The sequence below is a fragment of the Elephas maximus genome, chromosome 10, assembly GCF_024166365.1.
Source record: "Elephas maximus indicus isolate mEleMax1 chromosome 10, mEleMax1 primary haplotype, whole genome shotgun sequence".
In the NCBI taxonomy this organism is placed as follows: Eukaryota; Metazoa; Chordata; class Mammalia; order Proboscidea; family Elephantidae; genus Elephas; species Elephas maximus.
Genome location: NC_064828.1, coordinates 110,709,362 through 110,735,291, shown reverse-complemented (window position 1 = coordinate 110,735,291; position 25,930 = coordinate 110,709,362). Strand labels below are relative to the sequence as shown.

Below are 25,930 nucleotides of genomic sequence, written 5' to 3'. Positions count from 1 at the left end.
TTACCTGTAAGCACTCAGTGAAGACACCAGGCTCAGAGAGACCCAGTAATACACCCAGGATCACAGGCTAATCCTGCCAGAGCTGAATTTCAAACCAAGGTTCTACTCCAAAGCCCACACCTTGTCCAGTGCACACATTGCCTGGCCTTGTCTGTCCTCCTGTGTGTCTGTCTAGCCCCACGATCCTTTTCTTGTTTGTAGCTTTCATCCCTAGTAGGTTTTCAGCATTTATTTACTGTGAATGACTTGATTCTTCTGATCTAAGACTGAGCTGTCTATTACAAATACTCACTAGCAGTGCTTGTCCTACTTTTTCATCTCCGAGCCTATTACTCTCTTAAAAATTACTGAAGAGCCCAAAGAGCATTGGTTTGTGTGGGTTATATCTATCTATCGAGTATACTGTTCTAGAAGTTAAAACAGAAATTTAAAAATGTTTGCTAATTTATTTAAAAATAACAACAACAACAAAAAAAAAACCTATGAGAAAAAAAAAATGACATTTTTTGGGAAAGATAACTGTTCTCTTAAAAAAAAAAGGACTAAAAGGTGTGGTATTCCTTTACATTTTTTGCAAGTCTCTCTAACGTCTGACTTCACCATATTAAATCTGTTGCAATACATTGTTTTGGTTGAAGTGTGTAAAGAAAATCCGATCCCACACAGACATGTAGTTGGAAAAGGGAGGGGTATTTTAATAATCTTTTTAGGTAATCACGAATATTCTTCTTTGACAATACCCCCAAACCTGACAAATGGTAGTTTCTTCCAAGGTTAGTTCCCGTGGGCAATCTGAAACATATTGATGTACTTTTGTTGTCTTACACTTCAAATGGATCTCCTACCCAGACACGATTCTGTAACATCATGCATGTGTTGGTCATTTGGAAAATACTGGTCCACAGTGATGTAGATCTTCCAAATGTTGACACATTTTATTACGCAGTATCAAAAAATAACCTTTGCTAATATTGCTGTCTTCTGACTAGAAAAGTCTTTAGCTAATGGGAAGCCATTAAGGGGCGGATACAAGTTTCCAAAGTTACAATCTTCACTGGAAAGCTTCAGTTTTATTATCAGCAACAAATACCATCCCCTATTTTCCTTGAAGTAACAGGTTCGCTTTGTTCTTTTTGAGAACATGTCTGCCAAATACCCAAGCTTGAATAATGACGGTATCTCACGTAAAAATGGCGTTTTGTGGAAAAAGCAGCTGGTGCAGCTGACAGCTCAAACCGTCACACGAAAGCTTTTCCTTGAGGGACCGTTGTGCTTCAGGTGCCACACCGGGCTGTGCCCCAGCGTCCCATTTTGTCACGTAGAATAGTACAGAAGATGTGCAGTCAAGGGACAAGATTTAATAACATTCTCATTTTTCTGCTTCATCAAAAACTTTTTTTTTTGGCAGGTTTATACACGCCAGAACATACACCACTTCAACAATTTCTGCATGTACAATTCAGTGACATTGGTTACATTCTTCCGGTTGTGCCACTCTTGTCGTTATCCTCTTCCAAATTATTTCAGTATTGTTAACACAAACTCACTGCCCCCCCCCGCCGTAGGCCGCGTAACTAGACTTCCTAGTTGCTGTTGTCAGTTTGATCATGCACAGATAATCTTGAAAAGAACACAGTGCTCAAGGCAGACATTCTTTACTAATTAAGCTAAACTATTGTTTGGTTTAAAGATGACTTCAGGGGATAGTTCTGGTTTAATGTTGAAAGCTTTCCTCAGGGCAATAGTTCTGGGAGTCATCCAGCCTCAGTGGTTCCATAAAGTCTGGATTCCATGAGGGTTGGAAGTTCTGTTCCACATTTTCCTCCTTTCGATCAGGATTCTTCTATAGACTCTTCATCAAAGACTCCTAAGCGAAACTCATTTTTGTCTGCAAGTGCGCGATGGTGAAGAGTACAGTGACTGCTAGTGGAGTCCTGGTAGCCTGTCCCACCGTGGCTTCTGTACCATCAGTAGAGTATCAGCCTGGTGAAAAGGCAGACAACGTCTTAGTGTTTCTCTGATAATGGTTTTGATCTCACAGACCCCTTGAAAGGGTCTTAGGAACCCTCAGGGGTCTGCAGACCACACTTTGAGAACTGCTGCTTCCAGGAAAATGTTTTGTTGAGGTCGTGAAGGGTCCTGTGTATTTGTACTTCCCTGCTTGCCGAAAATGAAAACTGAGGTAGTCTCTTATATCCTGCAGGCCTGGAGTAAAACAGTTTTTATTGTGTCTACCAAAATTGTAAAAGCTTAGATTTTGACATATTCCCACTTTGACTAGATCCTTGTGAGGGGAGAACACAGCCATAATCGTTGCTCCATAATCGTTGCTTTGTGCCCCTCCACTCCCCAGCCTCTGTGGGCAGGCAGCCCTGTGAGGACACAAGGAATGCCATCCATCACGACCATTCCAGTAGAGCCAGAGAGACTCAGATGCAGGCAAACGGTCCTTCGGGGCCCTGGTAATTTTTTTAAAGACACAAGTACTTCATGAGATTTGCAAAAAAAGAAAAGGACACGGGAGGATGCATGTTTTGCAGAATAGATGATAATATGCTTAATCCCCACTACAAGGTAAATTAGAAACTTAAAATCTACGTCTCAGTCACTGTAAACACGTGGGAAATCTGCCTAAAGAGTCCATGATGTTGGAGGGTAATGAAAGTTTCTCTATCTTGATTAGGGTGGTGGTTACACAATGGTACATACTTGTCAAAATGCATAGAATTGTGTACCTAAGAAGGGTGAATTTTGCTGTATGTAAATTTTACCAATAAGCGTGATTGTTGTTTCTCCCCTGCCTCAAAATAGAAAGGTCTGTGATGTCACAATATTTCTTAAATAATTTAGGAACCTGATTCAAGAGTGAGCTATAAAAAAAAAAAAAAAAAAGACCAAGCTTACTGGTCTGACAGAGACTGGAGAAAACCTGAGAGGATGGCCCCAGGACACCCTTTTAGCAAAGTAATGAGGTCACGCCTGAGGTTCACCCTTCAGCCAAAGATTAGACAGGCGCATGAAACAAAATGAGACTGAAGGGGCACACTAGCTCAGGGGCAATGACTAGAAGGCAGAAGGGGCCAGGAAAGCTGGTAATAGGGAACCCAAGGTTGAGAAGGGAGAGTGTGGACATGTCATGGGGTTGGTAACCAGTGTCACAAAACAATATGTGTACTAATTGTTTATTGAGAAGCTCGTTTGTTATGTGAACCTTCATCTAAATTACAGAAGCAGATTTTTGACACTGAGAAATATAGTTTGTTTTAGCAGTAAAATGCCTTCCAGAATTTCTCCTTTGTTCTTTAATGTATATTAGTACTATTTTAATTCATTTCTTTCTAATGTCCTGTTTCCTATGACCCTTCCAGCTGGCAAGGATTAATTCTTCACAGTTGCTTCAAACTCTTTGCCGGGGGAGCAAGGGAATGTGAATCTAAAGAACGGAGCATTGTATTTTCTTGAATATTTTATTGTGTTTTAGGTGAAAGTTAACACAGCAAATTCGGTTTCCATTTAACAATTTTTATATGAATTGTTCTGTGACCTTGGTTACAATTTTCACAGTGTGTCAGCACTCTCATTATTTCCCTTTTGTTTGTTCGGTTTCCATTGCTCTAGCTTCCCTGCTCTTCCTTGCTTTCTCATCTTTGCTTTTGGATAAACGTTGACCGTTTGGTCTCATATAGTTGATTATTTAAGGAACCACATTACACATGGATGATATTTATAAGCCAGTCTATTTTGCTGAAAGGTGACCTCCATCAGCAGCTTCAGTTCTGAGTTCAAAAGGTATCCTAGGGTGATAGTCTCGGGGGTTCCTCTCGTCTCTTACGGCCTAGTAAGTCTGGCCTTTTTTAGGAATTTGAATTGTGTTCAACTTTTTCCTCCTTTTCTATCCAGGACCATCTGTTGTGTCACTGGTCAGAAATATCAATGATGGTAGCTGGGCACCATCTAGTTCTTACGGTCTCAGTCTCTTCTAGAAGAGTCCGTGGTTCATGTGAGCAGATCATTGTATTTTGAATGTGTATTTTTTTGAGAATAAATGAGACACAGTATAACGTATAAAAAAAAAAATTTTTTTTCCTTTATAGATTTTTCTTTGAACTATCTACTGAGCACATTCAAAAGAAATTATTATAACGAATTTTTTAATGTTTCCTGTTAAACTTAAAATGTGAGATAGATGTTGTTGTTATTAGGAGCCATAGAGTTGGTTCCGACTCACAGCAACCCCCCCCGTACAACAGAACAAAACACTGCCCAGTCCTGCGCGGTCCTCACAATCGTTTTTATGCATGAGCCCATTGTTGCAGCCACTGTGTCAGTCCATCTTGTTGAGGGTCTTCCGCTTTTTCACTGACCCTCTACTTAACCAAGCATAATGTCATTCTCCAGGGATTGGTTCCTCCTGATAACATGTCCAAAGTACATGAGAAAAGCCTCACCATCCTTGCTTCTAAAGAGCACTCTGTACTTTTTCTAAGACAGATTTGTTTGGTCTTCTGGCGGTCTATGATATATTCAATATTCCCCACCAACACCCTAACTCAAAAGCATCAATTTTTCTTTGGTTTTCCTTATTCATTGTCCAGCTTACACATGCATATGAGGTGATCGAAAATATCCTGGCCTGGGTCAGGCACACCTTAGTCCTCAAAGTGATATCTTTGCTTTTTGAGCACTTTAAAGAGGTCTTTTGTAGCAGCTTTGCCCAATAGAATATGTCCTTTGATTTTCTTTACTGTTGCTTCCATGAGCGTTGATTGTGGATCCAAGTAAAATGAAATCCTTGACAACTTCAGTCTTTTCTCCATTTATCGTGATGTTGCTCCAGTTGTGAGGATTTTTTTTTTTTCTTTATGTTAAGGTGTAATCCATACTGAAGGCTGTAGTCTTTGATCTTCATCAGTAAGTGCTTCAAGTCCTCTTGACTTCCAGCAAGCAAAGTTGTGTCATCTGTGTATTGCAGGTTGTTAATCTTCCTCCAATCCTTATGCCCTGTTCTTCTTCATATATTCTGGGTTCTCCAATAATTTGCTCAGCATACAGATTGAATAAGTATGGCGAAAGAATACAGCCCTGACGCACACCTTTCCTGACTTTAAACCACGCAGTATGTCCCTATTCTGTTGGAACGGCTGCCTCTTGATCCATGTACAGATTCCTCATGAGCACAATTAAGTGTTCTGGAATTCCCATTCTTCTCAGTGCTATCCACATTTGTTATGTTCCGCACAGTCAAATGCATTTGCATAGTCAATAAAACACAGGTAAACATCTTTCTAGTATCCTTTCAGCAGTTCCCTGTCGATACCGCTGCGACCACTTTTGAATGATCATCAACAGAATTTTACTTGCGTGTGATATTAATGATATTGTTCTATACTTTTCCCATTCTGTTGAATCACCTTTCTTTGGAATGGGCAGAAATATGGATCTTTTCCAGTCAGTTGACCAGAAAACTGTCTTTCAAATTTCTTGGGTAGATAAGTGAACACCTCCAGTGCTGCATCTGCTTGTTGAAACATCTCAATTGGTGTTCCGTCAATTCCTGGAGCCTTGTTTTTTGTCAGTGCTTTCAGTGCAGCTTCAACCTCTCCCTTCGGTACCATTGGTTGCTGCTCACATGGCACCTCCTGAAATGGTTGAAGGTTGACCAATTCTTTTTGGTTAAGTGACTTTGTGCATTCCATCCATCTTCTTTTGATGCTTCCTGCGTCGTTCAGTATTTTCCCCATACAGCCCTTCACTATTGCAACTCGAGGCTTAAATTTTTTCTTCATTTCCTTCAGCTTGAGAAATGCTGAGCTTGTTCTTCCCATTTGGTTTTCTAACTCCAGGTCTTTGCACATGTTTTTATAATACTTTGTCTTCTCAAACCACCCTTTGAAATCTTCTGTTCAGTTCTTTTACTTCATCATTCTCTCATTTGCTTTTGCTATTGAACATTAAAGAGCAAATTTCAGTCTCTTCTGATGTTCATTTTGGTCTTTTCTTTCATTCCTGTCTTTTTAATGACCTTTTGCTTTTCTTCATGTATGATTGTCCTTGATGTCATACCACAGCTCGTCTGGTCTTCGGTTATTATGTTAAAGTTGACTGTTTTCTCATTGGTAAGGACTTTTCCAAGTAACTTTGCTGGGGTGGGTTGACAGTGAATCTAAAGTATATTAAAGCATAGATTTTAAGGTGTAAATCAACCTAAATACAAAGAGTAGAAAGGGTACTTAATATCATAGAGTAAGTCAAGTTCAACACTGATGTTAGGTTTAACTAGACTCTCTTTAACAGGGTGTCTGCAACTCCCATTTGGTGTTGGAAGAGCCGTCTTCAATCGTGCAGCTAGATTATAGCCAGAAAGTGCTGCTCATCTCCACCTCCCAAAGAAGTCTGCTCTTTTACACTGAAGAGAAGTCTGTCAAGCAAATCGGCACACAACCGAGGAAGACGTAAGCTTTATATTCTGTTCCAGTTTGGTTTGCATGTTGGATCAGGTCACAGAAAGCGATTGTTTCCCCTAGATTTCCTGTTTTCTATCTGGAGCCTACAGCAGCAGTGTGCCTGCCTAGGATGCCTGTTCCCACTTGAGACAGAGGAGGAGTGAGTCCTTCTTGGTGAGGCGCCTCCAGAACCTGTAGACAGTCCATGCTTTGCCTAGGAGGTGACCTGGTCTGTGCCCATTCCTTGTGCAGGTATTTCTTCTACCACAGTCCAGGCGGGTCAGGCGTGGGGCTCACGCCTTGATCACCCAGTGCTTGCCTGGTACCTTTGTGGCACTGTGGTACTTGTATGCTATCTGCACTGCAGTACCCATGTGCCCTGTGCACCGTGTACCCATACGCTCTGTGCATTGCGGTACCTGTGTGCCTGTATACTCCGTGCACTGCGGTACCTGTGTGCTCTTGTGCACTGAGTGTCCCTCTTCCCTGGCCAGTATGGTACTCGTGTGCCTGTGCACCGGGTGCCCATATTCTCTGGCCAGTACAGTACTCATGTGCCTGTGCACTGGGTGCCCGTATTCTCTGGCCAGTACGGTACTCGTGCGCCTGTGTACCAGGTGTCTGTATGCTCCAGCCAGTACAGTACTTGTGCACCTGTGCACCGGGTGTCCGTATTCTCTAGGCAGTACAGTACTTGTGTGGCTGTGCACTGGGTGTTTGTATTCTCCAGGCAGCACAGTACTCATGCGCCTGTGCACCAGGTGCCCATATTCTCTGGCGAGTACAGTACTTGTGTGCCTGTGCACCAGGTGCCCGTATTCTTCAGGCAGTATAGTACTCGTGCGCCTGTGTACCGGGTGTCCGTACACTCCAGGCAGTACGGTACTCGTTTGCCTGTACACCGGATGTCCATATTCTCCGGGCAGTACAGCACTCGTGTGCCTGTGCACTGGGTGCCTGTATGCTCCGGGCACTAAGGTGGACCTCAGGAGAACCTGAGTAAGACAGGTGTGTCCCTGTCATGTGGAAATGTGCCAGAAACTTAGACAAAAGAATTGTTAATGATTGTGCTAACTGCAGTTCACTGTAAGAGTTTAAACAGGCTTTTGACTCAGGATAGGGATTGGGAAAGAATTCCTGAAGAAGTGGGACTGAGGAATGAGTGGGAACCTTGGAGGCACAGTGGTTAAGAGCTACAGCTGCTAACTGAAAGATCAGCAGTTCGACTCTACCAGGTGCTTCTTGAAAACCCTGTGGGGCAGTTCTACTCTGTCCTGTAGGGTCGCTTTGAGTCAGAATTGACTCGACAGCAATGGGTTTGGAAGGAATGAGTGCAAATTAGCCCAGAGAAGGGAAAGGAAGGGCTTGGAAGGGGTGAAGGGTTCCCAGCAGAGAGACTGTCCCTCCTTGACCCACTAGCTGGAGGAAGGAGAGCAAATGGTGGGAAAAAAGGCAGGGAACACACGGGTGACCTGGGATTCACAGTGCCCACCACACCCTGAAAATGTTCTTGTTGAGCTGTGTGGTGCCAGATCACGTGGGGTGGCAGTAAGCGAGCTCGGCGGTAGGTAGAGAGGTAGAGTGGATCCCCCTTACCCTGAGAAGCAGTGGGTCAGGGAGCAGAGCTGGGCATCGATGCAGGCAAGCTTGTGGGCTGGGTCTGGGAGTTGCTGGGGTTCCCGTATGAGACTCCCTTTCTGTCCCCCAGTGAAGTAGCATCACTGCCCACAGAGATTCAGGGCAGGGTACAAGGGGTGCTGAGTGTGGGGAGGTGCCGTGGAGATGGAAAAACAGGCCTATGTGGAAACGTGGGGAGAGGCCAGGTGTTGATGAGGGCTGCGGCCGCAGGCAGTGCCCGTTTGTGGTGGGTTAGGGGGCTGAGGCTGGCACTGCCTGTCTGTGACCGGCCCAGGAGCAGTCAGTGAGTCAAATGGGGGTGCCAGCTCCTGTGGCTGCATTCACCCCCCTCGTCCTATGTCCTGTGCTTGGCAGCAGCATAGTGAAGCTGATTCTGTTTTCTGCTTGGCAGCCCTCCAGCTATTAAAGATGCTCATTCACTTCTCCTTTGGCCTCTCTTCCCCAGACTGAATCCCCTCTAATTCTATTCACAATGTGGCCCTTTTATGCATAGTCTCCTGTTTGACCCCTTCAGCACTCAGCAGAATTTGTAGCTTGGGTTTAGATTGTAGAATTCCATGCTGACTTTCCTTCTGCCAGCAGCCTGTTCTTCTGCCTCATGTTCCCAGCTCCTAGTTCATCTGTTAACATTTTACTGCATTGTATCTTTTTGGAAGGACCAGCCAATTGCCATGAAGTTGACGTGGACTCATGGTAACCCCATATGTGTAAAACTAGAGCTGCGCTCCATAGGGTTTTCAGTGGCTGATTTTCAGAAGTAGATTGCCAGGCCTTTTTTCCAAGCCACTTCTGGATGGACTGGAACTTCTTACCTTTCAGATAGTAGCCAAGCTTGTCAACCATTTGACCACCCAGGGACTTTTTGGAAAGAAGGCAGAGTGTAAGGAGAGATTTATGAATCAGTTACCTTTTGCATGGATTGCATACCTGACAGTCTTTCCCTTCAGACCTGCTCCCCTAACCTCTCGTGGGGAGACCTGAACACTCCGTGACCCTCTTCTGGTACGTGGGAGCAGTCGTGTCTCTTGGTGACATTGATTGGAAGTATACTCTGCCAGGCACTGTCCAAGGTTACAGAAATGAGTCAGTGTGTCCCTGTTCTTGGAGGGAGGTATGTTTTGTTGAACTTCAGAGAGGTGGAGGATAACAGTGAAAGTAAATGGGAAACAAATTTTAACTTTGTGTGTCTTAAAGGCTTGTTTGTTCCTCTGTCATCTGCTGCTTTCTACTATACTTACAAAAGGACATCAGCTGTGTCTGTCCCTGGAAGCAATGCTTCATTCAACATTCACTCATTCATTCAGCAAGTGTTCATTGATGCCTTGTGTGAACACAGTGCACAGCGGCCCAGCAGTGAGAGGACAGACGAGGTGATAGGTCCCTGCCCTCAGGGGCTGACAACACAAGAGACAGTCCATGAGCCCGAGAACCATGCAGGTCACACCAAATGCTGTAATGGAAATAGTCAGGGTGAAGTGTTGGAGAATTTCTAGGGCTGCTTCCTTCAGACTGGATCAGTGGGGAAGGCCTCCACAGGGACGTGCTGTCGGAGCTGAGGCCTCAGGCTTGGGAAGGGCGTTCCAGGCTAAGGGAACACTAGTGCGGCAGCCCCAGGTCAGCCAGGGCTTGGAATGTTCGAGGAGTGGGAAGGAGGCCAGTGTGGCTGTGAAGAAGTGGGCGGGGGCGCTGACATACGGTGAGGCTAGGAAGGAGGCATGAGGCTGTTCCGCCTTCTGGCTGTTGTGAACAGTGCTGTAATGGGCATTGGTATACGCAGATCAGCGTTCCTGCCTTCATCTCCTCTGGGTGTGTGTGTACCTGGCTAAGATGGTAGTTCTGTGTTGGTCAAGGAACGCCCACTTCAGCCTTTCAGGTGGGAGTTATTATCCCTAGTTTACAGATTAGGAAACTACGATCCAGAAAGTTTGAACAACTGCACAGACCACATAGCTGTTAAACAAACACCGTGGTGGGAAATCGAATCCAGCTCTTGCTCTGAACTCACTACTCTTTCTACTGTTCAGCTTAGAGAAGTATTTTGGAGAGAGAATCAGCAGGACCTTAGAACTGAAACTGAAATGTGGACTCTGGTAGGTGTCTGAGCATTGGCGAAGATGGGGAACAAGAACGCATAGATTACTGATGGGAGCGTGCATTGGTGTGATCACGCTGAAAAAACGTGAAATTGTCTTCTGAAGTTGAATGTGCTGTTACCCAGCAACCCAGCAGTCCCACTCCTGAAATGACCTTGATAAAGCCCTGATACCTGTGTGCTAGGAGGTACGTGTAAAAATGCTCATAACAGTATTGTTTGAAATAGCACAAAACTGGTCATCACCCAAGTGTCCGTCAGCAGGAGAGCGACTAAACTGTAGAGTACTGTGCAACGGTGAAAACGAATGCTCTGCGGCTTCCTTTTACCAACAGGAGAAACCTCAGAAACAATGTTAAGTGAAAAAAAGCAAGTCACAAAAGTGCACAGTGTCGCAGTAGTTTTTTATAAAAAAAGAAAAACGATACCAAATTACATAGCGTTCGGGAATACATAGACATGGTAAAACGATAAAGAAAACCAGGGGGATGACACCTAGTTCAGCCTAGGGGTCCCCTCTAGGGAACGGAGGAGCAGGGACTAGTAGGAGCATCAGTGGTTTATTTCTTAAGTTGAGGAATGGGTTCCCAGGGTGCATTGCATTTTTAGGCTTCATACATATATGTGCTACCTATGTTCTTCTGTATGTGTTAAATATTTTATAGTTTTAATGATGGGAACATAAAAAACCCATCACATGTGGATAACACAAGGGAATGGTGCCTCTGGTGGTTTCAGAGACGTTCTGGAGGACAATGAGGTAGCCGGGTCGTCCGGGCTCCAGAGGTGAGGCTTGCCCACTCAGGGTGCTGGAGCGGGTCGCCCGGCTTCCAGACGTGAGGCTTGCTCACTCAGGGTGCTGGAGCGGGTCACCTGGGTTCCAGATGTGAGTCTCGCTCACTCGGTGCTGGAGCGGGTCGCCCAGGTTCCAGATGTGAGGCTTGCCCACTCAGGGTGCTGGAGCGGGTCGCCCAGGTTCCAGATGTGAGGCTCGCTCACTCAGGGTGCTGGAGCGCACAGAGCATGTTGCTGCCTGGGTTCTAAGCGTGAGCTCATTCACTCAGGGTTCTGGAGCGTGCAGAGTGGGTCACCCAGGTTCCAGACATGGGGCTCGTTCACTTGGTGCTGAACAGGTTACCTGGGTCCCAGATGTGAGCTCACTTGCTCACTCGGTACTGGAACACACAAAGCAGGTCCCCTGGGTTTCAGACATGAGGCTTGTTCATTCAGGGTTCTCGAGCAATCGCAGAGGAGGGAGAGGATGGTCAGCCCTGAATTTACCGCCTTCTGCCTCAGTTTCCTTTCCCTAAAATGGGGAGCCATGGTGTCTGCTTCATGGGTTGCCGTGAGGATTGAACGAGCGAGAGGAGATGACAGTGCTGCAGTGGAGCCACAGAGGGTGCAGGAGACCGTGGTGACCACCCGGCCGTGGGCCTGCAGCTGGTGGTGTTAGGTTATAGGGCAGCCAGTGCCCTTGTCCCGTGGCCCCAGGGATGATCGAACCAGTGCCGGTTGCCGTCCAGACGATGCTGACGGGTGGCGGCCCTGTGTGCAGAGCAGAGCCACAGCCCGTGGGGTTTGGGTGGCTGACTTTTGGGGAGTAGGGTGCCAGAACTTTCTTCCAAGGCACTTCGGGTGGACTTGAAGCTCCAGCCGCTCCAGCCTTTTGGTTGGCAGCTAAGCACATTTACCATTTACACCACCCAGGGACTCCACGGGGATGACAGTGTAGATTAAGTAACTAAAAACAGAAGGTAGAAAAGGGGGAAAATTCAATCTTGTTTAGCCTTAGCCAAAAAAATTCCTGTTGTAGTTCATTTCAGCGCTTTACAGCTGTCTCGTTAAAACAGCCTCTGTGTCTGGTTTTTTCTTTCCTTTTTCTCCTCATTTCAGCGCTGGGAAGTTTGGTGCGTGTTTTATACCGGGTCTCTGTAAGCAAAGTGATCTAACACTGTATGCGTCGCGGCCCGGGCTCCGTCTGTGGAAGGCTGATGTCCAGGGGACCGTCCAAGCCACATTCATCTTAAAAGACGTCTTTGCTGGGGGAGTCAAGCCGTTCGAACTGTACCCACGTCTGGAAGCCACCGATAGGGGAAGCTGCAGTGTGCCCGAGAAGCACCTGGGCCTGGTCTCCTGCTTTTTCCAAGAAGGCTGGGTGTTGAGCTGGAACGAATATAGTGTCTATCTCCTGGACACCGTCAACCAGGTAACCACAGTGCTGGCACCTCGTCCATGGTGTCTCAGGGCAGAATGTCGATCCGTGAATGAGTCTGCTTCAGCCTTTCAGAGTGAGAGACGTGACAGTGTTGATTCTCACACTTGACTTCTTTTGGGGGCCATCAGTGAAATCAAATAAAGTTTTGGTAATGTAGAGGAGCCCTGGTGGCTCAGCAGGGTTAAGCACTCAGCTGGTAACTGAAAGGTTGAGGGTTTAAACCTACCCAGCAGCCCTGTGGGAGAAAGACTTGACAATCTGCTCCCATAAAGATTACAGCCTAGAAAGCCCTATGGAGCAGTTATACTCTGTCATGTAGGGTTCCTATGAGTTGCAGTCGACTAGATGGCACCCAACAATACAACAACATATATTGCTAAAGGAGCCCTGGTGGTACAATAGTTAAACTCTTGGCTGCTAACCAAAACGTTGGTGGTTCGAACCCACTCAGAGACTCTTCGGGAGAAAGATCTGGCAATCTGCTGCCATAAAAATCACAGCCTGAAAAACCCTATGGGGCAGTTCTGCTCTGTCACATGGGGTCACTTTGAGTCAAAATTGACTCCACGGCGCCCAACATTTGTAGATTTTAAAAATGACTTTGTTTTGATACTCAGAGCTCTACCCATGCCAAGCTATGAGTTGGAATCAACAGCAGTGGGGGTTTTTTTTTTTTTTTTTTTGGTACCCCTGCCAAGAGCCCTGGTGGCACAGTGGTTAAGTGCTCAGTTGTTAATCAGAACGTTGGCAGTTTGAACCCACCAGCCATTCTGCAGGACAGAGATATGACAGTCTGCTTCCATAAAGATTTGCAGCCTTGGGAACCCTACGGGGCAGCTGTACTCTGTCCTGTAGGGCCACTATGAGCTGGCATCAACTCGATGGCAAGGGGTTTAGTTTGGTGTTACCCCTGCTAAGAAATGGTGTGTATGTGTTTTAAACACAAAATTAAACTTGTTTTTTATAATCTATTCGCATTGTGTTTTTTCTAACTGCCAAATTACTGTGAACGCATTCAATGAAAACTCTAATGTGGTAGAAATAAGAACATGGAGAAGGGTGACCTCTGAGGCCCTCCCAGGACCAACAGCACCCAGAGAAGGGGTCCCTTGGTCCAGCTTTCTCTCTATTACATTCTTTTGCCTGTTTTTTCTGACCCAAATGGAGCCATGTTATTTTGCCACTTGTTTTTGTTGCATTTTCTTCCCTTAATGCTGTACCTTGGACAACTTTTCAGCATCATAAAATCATGGTGGGAAACAGTTTCTCTTTAAAAGAGGGTGATAGCAGATTACCATTGGAGATCGATTTAGAAAGTTCTGAAAAAAGCAACTGTTTCAGTTTCTTGTTTTAAGAGCAGGAATAAATAACCCCTGTTGCCTGCACCTCAGATTAGACTCCACCCGGCTCCTGTTCCTCCTTGGACCCAGCAGGCCTCTGATGGGCACCTTTGTCTTCTGTAAACAGAGATTTGTTTTGGGTGTGTCAGCAGAAAATGAAATTTGTAGTCTTGTCTCATCTGCTCCTCATTGAAGTCCTCAAAATTATTGTTATCAGCCATGCCTGACAATACTGGTAGGGTAGGGAAAAAGGTGACCAGGGAAGGCAGAACCACGCTAGAATCTTCTACCTGATTCTGCCTGCAGCTGTTGTTGTGTGCCGTCAAGTTGATTCTGACATGTTACACCCCTGCAGGACAGAGCAGAACTGCCCCCTGGGGTCTCCGAGGCTGTCACACCCCTGCAGGACAGAGCAGAGCTGCCCCCTGGGGTCTCTGAGGCTGTCACACCCCTGCAGGACAGAGCAGAGCTGCTCCCTGGGGTCTCCGAGGCTGGACGTCTTTACGGAGGCAGACCGCCACGTCTCTGTCCCACAGAGCAGCCGATGGGTCCCAGCCACCGTCTGGTGGTTGAGCAGCTGAGTGCTTAACCATCACACCACCAGGGCTCTTTTGCCTGAGCTTAGTTTCTTTATCCGTAAAATGGGGAAGGCGCCAAACGGACTCGAAAATAGCGAGTGGGAAGAAGGAATGTGCGGTCTCACTGGGGGAGACCAACTATAGCAAGGTGTATATGAATTTTTCTATGAGAGACTGACTTGATTTATAAATTTTCACTTAAAGCACAATAAAAATTAATATATATATTAAAAAATGAGGAAGGCGGGGGTTTGAATTAAGTCATCACCAAGGTTCCTTTCAGCCTGAATTTGTTTTCTTTTGTTAAGGGACATTTTGAAAAACATTTTTGCCCTGTTCCCTAGTTACAGAGAACCTAACTTTTCTTCCTTCCCTGGCTACTTTTTGAACTTATGCACACTTATTAATTAGTGGGGCCAGGATACTTTGTGCTTGTACATCAGTTCTTTTCATCCAGCCAATGGGTATAATTAGCCTCATTTTATAGGTAGGAAAATGGAGACAGAGGGGCAGTTAAGAATTATAGGTCTGTCCATGATCGGAGGTTGCTGGCCATCATTAGAGCCTGCGCCTCTCCGTGGAAACACCACGTGATTGGCAGCTCCAGAAATGCATGTCATGTTTCTAGCTGGTCGTTAGGATTATTTAGAATTAACAAAGATCTTAGACTCCCTTTACCTTCCATAATGAAATGGCCTCTTATTTGCACTGTGGACTGAAAAGCAAGAGCTTTTTTTAAATCTCTGTTTACTCAGGATGTCCTGTGTGCTGTTTACCATCTGCTTTCAGATGGTGGCAAGGGGCTCCCTCCGCCCCCCGGTCATTTAATCCTCAGAGCTCTGAATGGCGGTGCAGACTCATCTCGCCCACAGGAGCACACACTGTAGAGGGGCCAGATGACCTCACAGCGTTCCAGCCGGCCCAGGGGCTACGTGCCAGGCAGAGGTCTCCCTCTCTTCACTGAGCGCCTGTGGGCCTTAGTACCTATTTATTTTTAACCAGTTTTGACTTACCGTTTACCTCGCCACAAAGTAATAAATGTTTTGAGCTGCTGAGGAGCCCTGGGTCTTTTTGGGGGCAAGCTGCTTAGGGAAAGCTTCCCTCAGAGGTGGCATCTGGAGAGGGTTGGTGTCTTGGTCATCAAGTGCTGCCATAACAGAAATACCACAAGTGGATGGTTTTAACAAAGAGGTATTTATTTTCTCACAGTCTAGTAGGTTACAAGTCCAAATTAGGGCGTCAGCTCCAGAGGAAGGCTTCAGCTTCCAGGGGAGGTTTTCTCTCCCTGTCAGCTGTGGAATAAGGTCCTTGTCCTCAATCTTCCATGGTTGAGGAGCTTTTCAGGCTAAGGGACCCCATGTCCGAAGGACAGGCTTTGCTCCTATTGTTGCTTTCCTGGTGGTATAAAGTCCCCAAGTCTCTGTTTGCTTCTCTTTTATCTCTTGAGAGATAAAAGGTGGTGCAGGCCACACCCCAGGGAAACTCCCTTTGCCTTGCCTCAGGATGGTGACCTGAGTAAGGGCGGTGTTACAATCCCACCCTAATCCTTTCAACATAACATTACAATCACAAAATGGAGGACAATCACACAATACTGGAAATCATGGCCTAACCAAGTTGACATGTATTTTTAGGGGGACTCAATTCAACCCATGACAGTTGAAACAGCCCAAGTGAACAGGGAGAGGGGAAGGAAGTCAAACGGAAGAGCGCCTACCAGGCACAGCCATGGAGGACAGGTGCATCTGAAGCGTGGATGGAGGGGGCAGTGGTAGTGGTGTGAGGCCAAGAGGCACAGACAGCAAAAGACCTGCCACAACAAGGAGGATGAGCTCCATTTCCCGGGGCGTGGGGGTCACTGGTCCCAGAGGGACTAGAGGTGGGAGAGACTGCTTTCTCTGTCATGTAAATTCACTGCTGAAAGGTACCACTACAAACCATAGATGTGTCGGGTGTGACTTAATTTTGGATTGAATTTCTCTTCAGACTTTCCAGAAAATTGTCACAGCAAGTGCCATTATTGTTAGACTTACTTGGATTCTCACACAAACTTCTATGTTCTACACTCTTGCTATTGCCTGACTTTGTATTTTTTTTGGCAGGTCACAGTGGCAGGTTTGGAAGGATCAGGTGATATCGTCTCTGTTTCCTGCACAGAAAATGAAATCTTTCTCTTAAAGGGAGATAGGAACATTATCAGAATTTCAAGCAGGCCTGAAGGATTAGCGTCAGTAGGTTTGTATTCATCGTTAAATGGACTGTACGCATTAGGGAAAATACAGCACTCTGTTCTATGTAATTGCAGCTTATAAAACTTACCATTGTTTTGCTAGTTTGAAATTACTGTAGCCGTATTTAAACAAGGAGGTATTTGGACGGTTTCCTGTGATTCTCAATATCCTCTTCACGGTACTTTCCTCGAGTGACCTGACATCAAGGCTTGCGCATTTGGTAGAGTTGCTTCCAAGGGAATGGGAGGTGGGAAGGTTGGGTTAGTAGAAGGAGAAATCAGAACCTTTTTATTGATCCCTGATGCCCTGTCTGAGACAGCAAGTGTTAAGACATTAGCACATTTAGTCTGTCATCAGGGACACATCTTCTACCCTTGATACCGTTCTTCCTCGTGGGATCCCTCTCTGTGCTGCTGACTTGTAATTCCTACCAGCCCAGATTCTGCGAGCAAAGAGCCCTACCATGGAGTCTCGTGCACACCTCCACGTGCTTTCAATATTTGGGGCCCATTGGTCAGCTTGTTCCTGCCAGTGACAACAGCAGCTGTGCGGGCCCCTGCTTCTTCCTCATTGTCGTCCCTTATGTTGTGCTTACTTTGCCCATAACATTCACGATCTCATTAAATCTCCAGAACAGCCCCATAAGGAAGGTACTGATTCCAGCGATAAAGAAACTCAGGCCAAAGGCACTGCCACCGAGGTGTCTGAGCGGTGTGTCCTGGGGTGTCTGGCTGGCCCCAGGGCCCCATTTTTGGGTAGCCACTAGAGTTTGAAAGGTGGTTTCCCAGGTGTCCTGTTGGACTCTTACCACAAGCCATTTAGGAAACTTGAGACAGGTTTCCCTGCCAGTTCGACTTTGTCCTGTGACTGGTGTGGCTGGTCCCCCGATCCAACCCTCCCCACCCCCGGCTCACAGACCAGGTTCCTGTTGCCGTATGTGGAGTGGTATGTATGACCCCCACAACACCCACCCCCGCACACTGGCAGAGGGATGCTCCCCACCTTGGTCTGCATTTGCATGCCACGCCCCCTGCCTGACAAGCCTTTCCCTCCTCTGCACCCACACTCACGATCAAGCTACTCTGTCCCTCTCTTCATGGAGTACCTCTGGGCATTTTTGTTTCTTATTTATTTGTAACCACTGTTTTGACTTAGTGTTTACCTCCCTACAAAGTAAGAAATGTTTTGAGCCCAAGGGTCTTGTTTGACTCACCTCCACGCCTGTACACAGCACATGGCACGTAAAAGGCCCCTTAGTCAATGCCTGGTAATAAATGGTGTCCTCTTTTCACAGATTAGAAGCAGGCGGGCAGTGAGTGACGGGTGAGCCTGAGGTCACCAGGCCCCTCACAAGGTTTCCGTTTCAGTCCCTGTTCTTCTTGGGCTAGGGTCAGACGGGCCAACCCTTGGCCACAGCTTCGACAACACCGTTGGTTCCCTGGGGTCTCGTGGCCACAGGCAGGGACACCTTCATTGTTGCTTCCATACTGGTCAGCATCCCTAACATCTGAGTGGCTGCAGAGAGGGAGCAGAGCCTAGACAGAATGGGTGGGGTAGACTGTAAACCCCACAGGCCTTCAGGGAGCGGGCAAGGAGGCTAAGGAAGGGGAGCACCATCCTCTGAACACTGAGGGGCAAGGTGGGTAGGCGGGCACCTCATCTTACATGGAGGCTTAACTTAGAATGCACTGTACCCTTTGGTCTTCTTGTAGTCACAAGCAGAAAGTGTAGCTAACGGGGAAAAATAGAAATGTCTCATGTGGCAGCCAGATATTTACCACCTGAAAAGATGAAAATGTAGCATGAGCTGTCCTGGCTATGAAGTCGAAGGGCGATACGCCTACCTAGCCAGCAGTGTTTCCTAAGCTGCTGAGGGCGACAGAGTGGCTTTCATTCAGCGTGCCGTGGCCAGTCAGAAGGAGTGGGAGTGTAAATTCCGGATCTCAAGGAATTCACATTCCTTTAAGAGATGGGGAGAAAAGGGAGTAAATTACCTCTTAAGTCACAGGGGCAAAGTTAGGAGGAATATCATTCCAAAATCATCGTTTTTATACCCAGTAAATGAGCTCTGGCTTTTGGTTTATGAGCTGGAGACCCCTGAAATGGTGTCATCAAGGGCCAGTGTGGCTTACAGAAACATGGAGCTCAGAGGCCAAGCTCTAGGCCACCGCTGTCTAATAGAACTTCCTGTGCCAAGGAAGATGTTTTCTGCCCGTGCTGACCCATAGGTGGCCACTAGCCACATGTGTCTTTTGAGCATGTGAAATGTGAGTAGTGCAACTGAGACACCGAATTTTAAATTTTGTTTAATTTTGATTAGTTTGTATTTCAATAGTCACAGGCAGCTGCCTTGTTGGGCAGCTCAGCTGTAGACCAAGATCTGTTGTGAACTTATGTGCTCTCAGCAATTCACCTCCCTGTTTTGGGCTCCGAGCCCTGCTGTCATTCTGCGGCACACTCTTGGCAGCCTCCATTCGGCCTCTGCAACTCCCGAGGGCAGGAATTCCTGTCTGTCTTGTTCATTTGCTGTACCCAGGACCTGGAACAGTGTCTGGTCACTGTAGGGACTCAACGGAGGGATGACTGATGGGTCACAGTGGTCCACGGCCCTGTGTGGAGGGGACCAAGCTGGAACCAGTCTGTCCCTGACGGCCTCCTAGTGTTATGCTGGGGGAAGGAGCAGTTTCCCCCAGCTAGGGACTTGCTGGCTCTTCGTCACTTAGAGCCCTGGGACCTAACATTCAGCTCCACCCTCACTCTACTCTTGACTTGCATCCACCTCGACTTCGTTAATGTACTTCTCTGTCCTGAGTTGATTCTAGTAGAAAATTACCTTCCACTTCTTGAATTTCAAGAAGTTTAATTATAGGCATGCGTGTACATGTATTTTTCAATGCCCTTTGAGTAATATTAAAGCATATTGACAGGCACAGTGTAAACATGAGGCCTCGCTAAGCCCTGTTTTGTGTACACTGGCATCTGTTCACTTATAAATTGAAGTGAGAATGCCCCATACTTAGCGGTATTTCCGTAATATTAGGTTATTTACAAGACAGCTGTGGGAATCACGTCGTTTTACTGATTTTGACATATGGGCTTCCCTGAGAACAATAAACCATTTATGGGGGTTTTTACACGATTATTACACTTTAGGTTTTATTATTCTTTTCGTTTTGCCAGTTTCTCTGAATTTAACATTGCTGGTCTATTAGCAGCTGGAGCCTCAGTCCCCTCTGTGACAGCCATGACCAGGGGGGCCAGCCTGACTAAGAGCATGTCGACTTCCTCTCGGGTAGCCTGTCGTAAAACCGAGCTTTTCTTTCTTAGGGAGAGACGGTCTGGAAACGTCAGGGTGTGTGGAGCGTGTCCATGTACAGCGTGTGGAGAAGCCGCCAGGGGCCCCAGTGTCTGACACGAGACTCCGGGGCTCTTCCGTGGCCAGCTCGGCAGCCAGCGAGCCCAGGAGCCGGAGCAGCTCGCTCAACTCCACCGACAGTGGCTCCGGGCTGCCATCCGGCCCCCAAGCCGCCCCCGAGCTCGGGCAGGACAGCCAGCCCTCTTCACAGAGATTCAGCGTGATCAGCTCGGAAGACTTTGACCAAGAGCTTGTTGTGAAACCTATCAAAGTGAAGAAGAGGAAGAAGAGGAGAAAACCAGGTACCATCTCTAGCAAAGCACACACATGCTCAGCTCACTTTGGGAGCCTCCTCCTTTGCGTGCTGAGTGTCTCTGCAGGCCAGAAAGAAAGCTTCTCACTAAGTGGGCCCTTAGAGACCAGAGGAGCGTTCCAGAAGTGAGCACACGCCCTCCCTCAGAGCAGAGAAGGGTTCCAGAAGTGAGCACGCCCCCTCCCTCAGAGCAGAGGAGGGTTCCAGAAGTGACCACGCCCCCTCCCTCAGAGCAGAGAAGGGTTCCAGAAGTGAGCAGCCCTCCCTCAGAGAGCAGAGGAGGCTTCCAGAAGTGAGTGTGCCCCCCTTCAGAGAGCAGAGGAGGGTTCCAGAATTGAGCGCTCCTCCCTCAGCAGAGGAGGGTTCTAGAAGTGAGCACCCCCGCCCCTCAGAGCAGAGGAAGGTTCTAGAAGTGAGTCCCCTACCTCAGAGAGCAGAGGAAGGTTCTAGAAATGAGCACCCCTCTCAGCAGAGGAGGGTTCCAGAAGTGAGTGTGCCCCTTCCTTAAAGCTTATCCATGTATGCCATTTGTCAAAGCAGAAGCTCTGTCAACGTGGATGGAAAGTCATGGAAATAGTGAAAAAACTTACATTGCTCTCTAGGTAGAACAGTTTATCTTTAGTGTTGGATATGCTACCAATGATGGGATTTAACATTGAATGGTTTAACTTTTCACTCCTCGGTGCCCATTAAATTCCTCTAGCGAAAGATCACTGCCATACTGAAGGGAAATCTCATCAGATTCCTAAGCGTTTTAATTAAAAAAAAAAAGCGTGAGATCCAGTTGAGCATCTTGCTTTGCCGCTTTGATTTCCTTAGTTGACATTTCTCATGTGTGATCTCCGGGTCCATCAGTGTGTGGTTCTTGCTCACAAAACATTCCTGCATTAGGGTTGTTGTGTTTGAGAGGCTTTGTCTTCACCAGCTAAAAACGCTTCGTGTAGAATTCGTGTTTTATGGAGCCAACATTTTGTTTTACTTAGTCTCTTCCTGTTCGCAGAGTTGGACCTTATTTGAAACTTTCTTGTTTTAAATCAGAAAACGGGAGCAGGAGCGCCTGCCACAGCTCCCTGGAGTCGACCCCCTGCTGCGAGCTTCCCAGCGGGAGCCCCCACTCCCTGACCTCAGACTTGCTGTCCATGACCTCCAGTATCCTGGGCAGCAGTGTGGACCAGCTGAGCACAGCGTCCCCCGACAAGGAGAGCAGCCTCTGTGGGGAGCTGAACGGTGGCCTGCCAGGGAACAATGACTCCGAGACATTTAGTGTGCTGGAGATCCCTGAGCCCACTCCTGACTTCCTGGGTGAAGAGAGTGAGGACAGGACTGAAACCCCACAGTGTGACCCTACAGGTGGTACGGACACACGCCGGGGATGGCATGATGCACCCTTGTTCCTGGGGGACGATGTAGACACAGAACTCGGAGAGGAACAGGGTCCTGTAGAGGATGGGCCCAGCCGAGAGCAGTCACCCTTCCAAGAACAGGACAGCTCTGCTGAGTTGCACGAGGCAGATGAAATGGAGCCTGACGCCCCCCTCCTGGGCCCTCTCACTGAGCCTTCTAGCCTTGGCGTAGCCGCAGGTGTGGAGCAGCTACCGCCTGGGCCCAGGGCTAATGGGGGCTGCGCCACAGAGCCCAGGGAGGAGCAAAGCTTCCTGATGGGTGTCGGGGGCCCGAGCCTCCTCAGCCCACATCCCTGGCATGGTGTTCCCAGAGTTGACACACCTCATGCAGAAGTGGCTGATTGCAGATGTGACCAGGGGAGCACAGGGGGAGAGTTGAATCTTCCAGTCTCTGCCTCGGCACTCAGTGTCCACGGGCCTCAGCTCGAGCGGCCATCACGGGACCAGGTTTCAGCATCCAGTGACGAGGAGGACATCTATGCCCACGGGCTTCCCTCATCATCTTCTGAGGCCAGCATGACGGAGCTCGGAGGCAGCCGCTCCCTCCCGGACCTGGCTCAGCAAGGCGCAGGCGCCACCGGGCTGCTGAAGGCAGACCAGGTACGTTAGACCAGACTCAGGAGGCACGCCACGGGCCTTATTCTTTTTGGCAAGAGTGGTTCTTTCCTTCTATTGAAAGAAGTCCTGTTCTTACTGTAAAACCCATAGGCAGGTGTATTTGGAAGTCTGGGCTTTAGGAGGATTTTTACAAGGGCCCACCGTGCACTCAGTGATTGCTTCCCCACAGGAATAGGGTCCCGCTGTGTGCTCAGTGACCCTGTCCCTCAGGAGCAGGGTCCCACCATGCCCTCAGTGACCCCTGTCCCATAGGAGTGGGCCCTCCCATGAGCTCAGTGACCCCTGTCCCATGGGAACGGGCCCTACTGTGTGCTCAGTGACCCGTGTCCTTCAGGAGTGGGCCCTCCTGTGAGCTCGGTGACCCCTGTCCCATAGGAATGGGCCCTGCTATGTGCTCAGTGACCCCTTTCCGGCAGGAGTAGGCCCTTCCATGTGCTCAGTGGCTCCTGTCCTACAGGAGTGGGCCCTGCCGTGTGCTCAGCGATCCCTGTCCTACAGGAGTGGGCCCTGCTGTGTGCTCAGTGACCCCTGTCCTACAGGAGTGGGCCCTGCTGTGTGCTCAGTGACCCCTGTGCTATAGGAGCGGGCCCTGCCACGTGCTCAGTGATCCCTGTCCTATAGGAGCAGGCCACATGGACCCCTGGACTCTCAGTGACAGTGATCTGTGACATTGGCTGAGCTGTCACTCTGTGCAGACTCCACGCTAAGCACCTCACAGGTTAGCATTGGCCTCTAAAATCAAAACTATCAGAGAGGTCCCATTAATGCCTCATTTTACAGAGGAGGGAACTGAGGGTCAGGAAGGTACATGGTTGCACAGGGTCACACAGCCAGTGATGGCAGGGCTGCCCTAGGACCTTCCTCAGCCTTAGCTGAGCCGTGTTAAAGGGAAGTGTGCAGCTTACTTGCTTTGAGATAAAAGCCAAAACAGTAGCCCTTCCGATCACTCTTCCTGTGGTTGTCCATCGGGCCGATAGTGCCTCCCACATGCCAGGCGAGGACACGGATACGTGCTTGTACCGTCACGGTTGAGTGGGCCTCAGGCTATGGTGATGAGTGGGCACGGGGGCATAGGGGGCATCTCCCCAACAATGGAATGCTTGCCAGGAGGCCAGGGCTGGGGCCCAGGGCTGGGGTTCTAGGCCAGAGATTTAGGTGGGAGGGATCCTGGCTCTTTGAAGGGCCCACATCAGCGTCATCTCCCTCCCTGCTCAGGTTGTAGGAAAGCCAAGAGATCTAGCGAGAACTTTTTTTTAGGCAGCATGGTGAAGAGGGTCAGGTCGAGAAGGGGTGGGCACCATTCTCTTTGAAACAGTGAACCTCCATATGTGGGTATTTGTGCAAACCCGTTGAGTTCCTTTGCAGTTTAGAAAATGATGAAAGACTCCCAGCTGCAAAATTCGAGCAGACAGGGTGTCCTGGCCCGGCCTGGCCTGCAGCAGCCTTACCACATGGCGTGCCACGTGTCCAATGGTGGGAACGGTGCTTGAAGACACAGGGTGAGAAGAAAGCGGCAGTGCTGCCCCTGACGCAGCTAACAAGGGTTAAATGCACAGACGTCGGCGTGCCTGCTTGCGGCTGAGAACACACCTCTGTGTAGGGTGGTATAGCCCTAGCCTAAAACCAGGTCTTTTTCAGTGGATTTTGATGATCTGTTGTAGACGTTAGGAAGTTTTCTGTAATATGACAGTGTCACCCAGGGATGTTATCGGGTCCTCAGAGGAATGACAGCTCCCATTTCAGGATGCTTGGAATAGACGGGAGCCCAGAGGGAGCAGGGCAGGCTCTGCCTGACTTCTCAGCCATCCGCTCAGCTCCGCCACCCTCATGGTGTCCTGTACACTGTTCTCACTGAACAAGGGCAACCCCAGCCTCTGCCGCAGACTCAGCTGCTCTGTCCTTGTCAGTTTGCAGAGAGCTGGATGGGCTACTCGGGCCCCGGCTATGGCATCCTCAGCCTGGCAGTCTCCGAGAAGTACCTCTGGTGCCTGGACTACAAAGGCGGCCTGTTCTGCAGCGCGCTGCCAGGCACGGGGCTGCGGTGGCAGAAGTTCGAAGATGCCGTCCAGCAGGTGGCAGTCTCGCCTTCAGGTTAGAGTCCCAACAGCTTTCATTGTCCGCTCCTGCCTGCTGATGGGGGCGGGGGGCACCTCTCGCGCCCACCCCTTACCCCCATGGGCCAGGGACCGATGCTTACTGCTGCACCTGCCGCGAGTTAACAGGTAGCATAAACAGACGCTCAGGTGGATACTTCTTTTTTTTTTATTTCTTGCAATGGTGACACAGGAACATGTTTTTGTAAACTACAGATAGGTTGAATTTTGTGGGGTTTTTATTTTGAGGGATATTAACATACAAGCCCCTTATAAAAATAAATGTGTTCCTTTTCCTCAGTGTTGCCTTGAAGCAACTAAATGAATAAAGACTAGCCTGTAGTATGTTGGGTACGTTCATGTGATTTCGTTTCCGTTTCAGAAAGTATTTTTTCATGGGCTCTATGCTTTGGGTGAATAGTTACTCCCTGACGGCAAAAAGGAAACCCATTCGTTCTGTCGTGCCATCGTCAGATCAGTTCTGGTGAATTGGAGTGGTGGTTCCTGAGTGACGCGCCCTGTGAGGTTGCTGCCTCGCTCTTCCCTCTTGCTGCTGGCCACTTCATTTCCTGTTCCGAGGGGAGGAGCGAGTCGCAGGAGAGGAGGTACCAGGAGTCTGTGTGGGTTTGACTGCAGTAATCCTGCAGTGACCTGCTTCACTGGTTAGGTCACGGGAACAGACGGCCGACTGAAGGTCTGCAGCGTACCATTGAGGTCGTTACTGTGACTCGTGCTCTGTAACTTTTTTGTGCCTCAAGATGAGTCTCCCTCCTAGTCATTTGTTCAGGGTTGCTTTTCTTTTCCTTCTCTCACCGCTCATTTGGGAAATAGTTTTCGGTAGAGACTAGCTGAGATAATAGCCCTCACCATGAACTGGCGTGTAGTCACTGTGGGTTTTAATCCTTTTTCTCTCCCTGTCTTACCCGTAGACTCTTCTCCCTCGCCCCTTAGAAACTTGGGCTCTTTCCTGATGATGATAATTACTTTGTGTTTCCAAACCACTAAATCTCCTTGCTCCCAGAGCAGCTCCATCTCCACTGGTGCCTGCTCTCAGCTGAGGCCCTCTCAGGGCCCCCCAGAGCCCCTGTGCTGGCGTCAGGGTGGCTGTGGGCTCTGGCGCTGGGCTTGCCCCTCTGATCTTCTTTCAGCTACTCACAGCAAATGCTCCAGCCAGCCGAGCTGCCCTGGTGGTAACACCCTGACAAGGTCTTGCTCTTTCCTGCATTGTCTTGTGCCACCACTCTCCATTTGAAGTACCATTCCTGCCTCCCCTCCCCTTTCTCCCCACTTCACCTCAGACTATCCAGGTCCCTTTCCAAGTGGAGAAGGCCCCTTCGCTGACACCTGGAGCTGGTCCAGAGGCGGCCCCTTCCTTTGCATCTCTGCGCCATGTCGTCACCAGTCACCCGTGGCCTGAGGACACATCTCTGGGTGCTTGTCTTCCAGACTGGTGCTGTTGGCAGTGCTGCTCCTCTGGGTGGTGATGCCTGGTGCACCCAGGTCTGTGGGCTGCTGGCCTAGGCTCACCTCTGATTTTTACAGTAACCTGTAAGGGACAGATCACCCCCATTTTACAGATGAGGAAACAAGGCTTGGAGATGTTAAGTAGCA

The 25,930-nt window shown here is 48.4% G+C and overlaps 1 protein-coding gene across 4 annotated transcripts in view; it reads left to right on the top strand.

Annotated features, from left to right (window-relative positions):
• The window catches only part of TECPR2 (tectonin beta-propeller repeat containing 2), a 127,272-nt gene that overhangs the window by 49,373 nt on the left and 51,969 nt on the right, over positions 1–25,930 (top strand). For all 4 annotated transcript variants that reach the window (XM_049899641.1, XM_049899640.1, XM_049899639.1 and 1 more), the window contains 6 exons: positions 6,295–6,452; positions 12,067–12,379; positions 16,409–16,541; positions 19,865–20,194; positions 21,244–22,208; positions 24,134–24,317. In XM_049899641.1, coding sequence (XP_049755598.1) covers positions 6,295–6,452; positions 12,067–12,379; positions 16,409–16,541; positions 19,865–20,194; positions 21,244–22,208; positions 24,134–24,317 — 2,083 coding nt within the window. The remainder of the gene's footprint in view (positions 1–6,294; positions 6,453–12,066; positions 12,380–16,408; positions 16,542–19,864; positions 20,195–21,243; positions 22,209–24,133; positions 24,318–25,930) is intronic.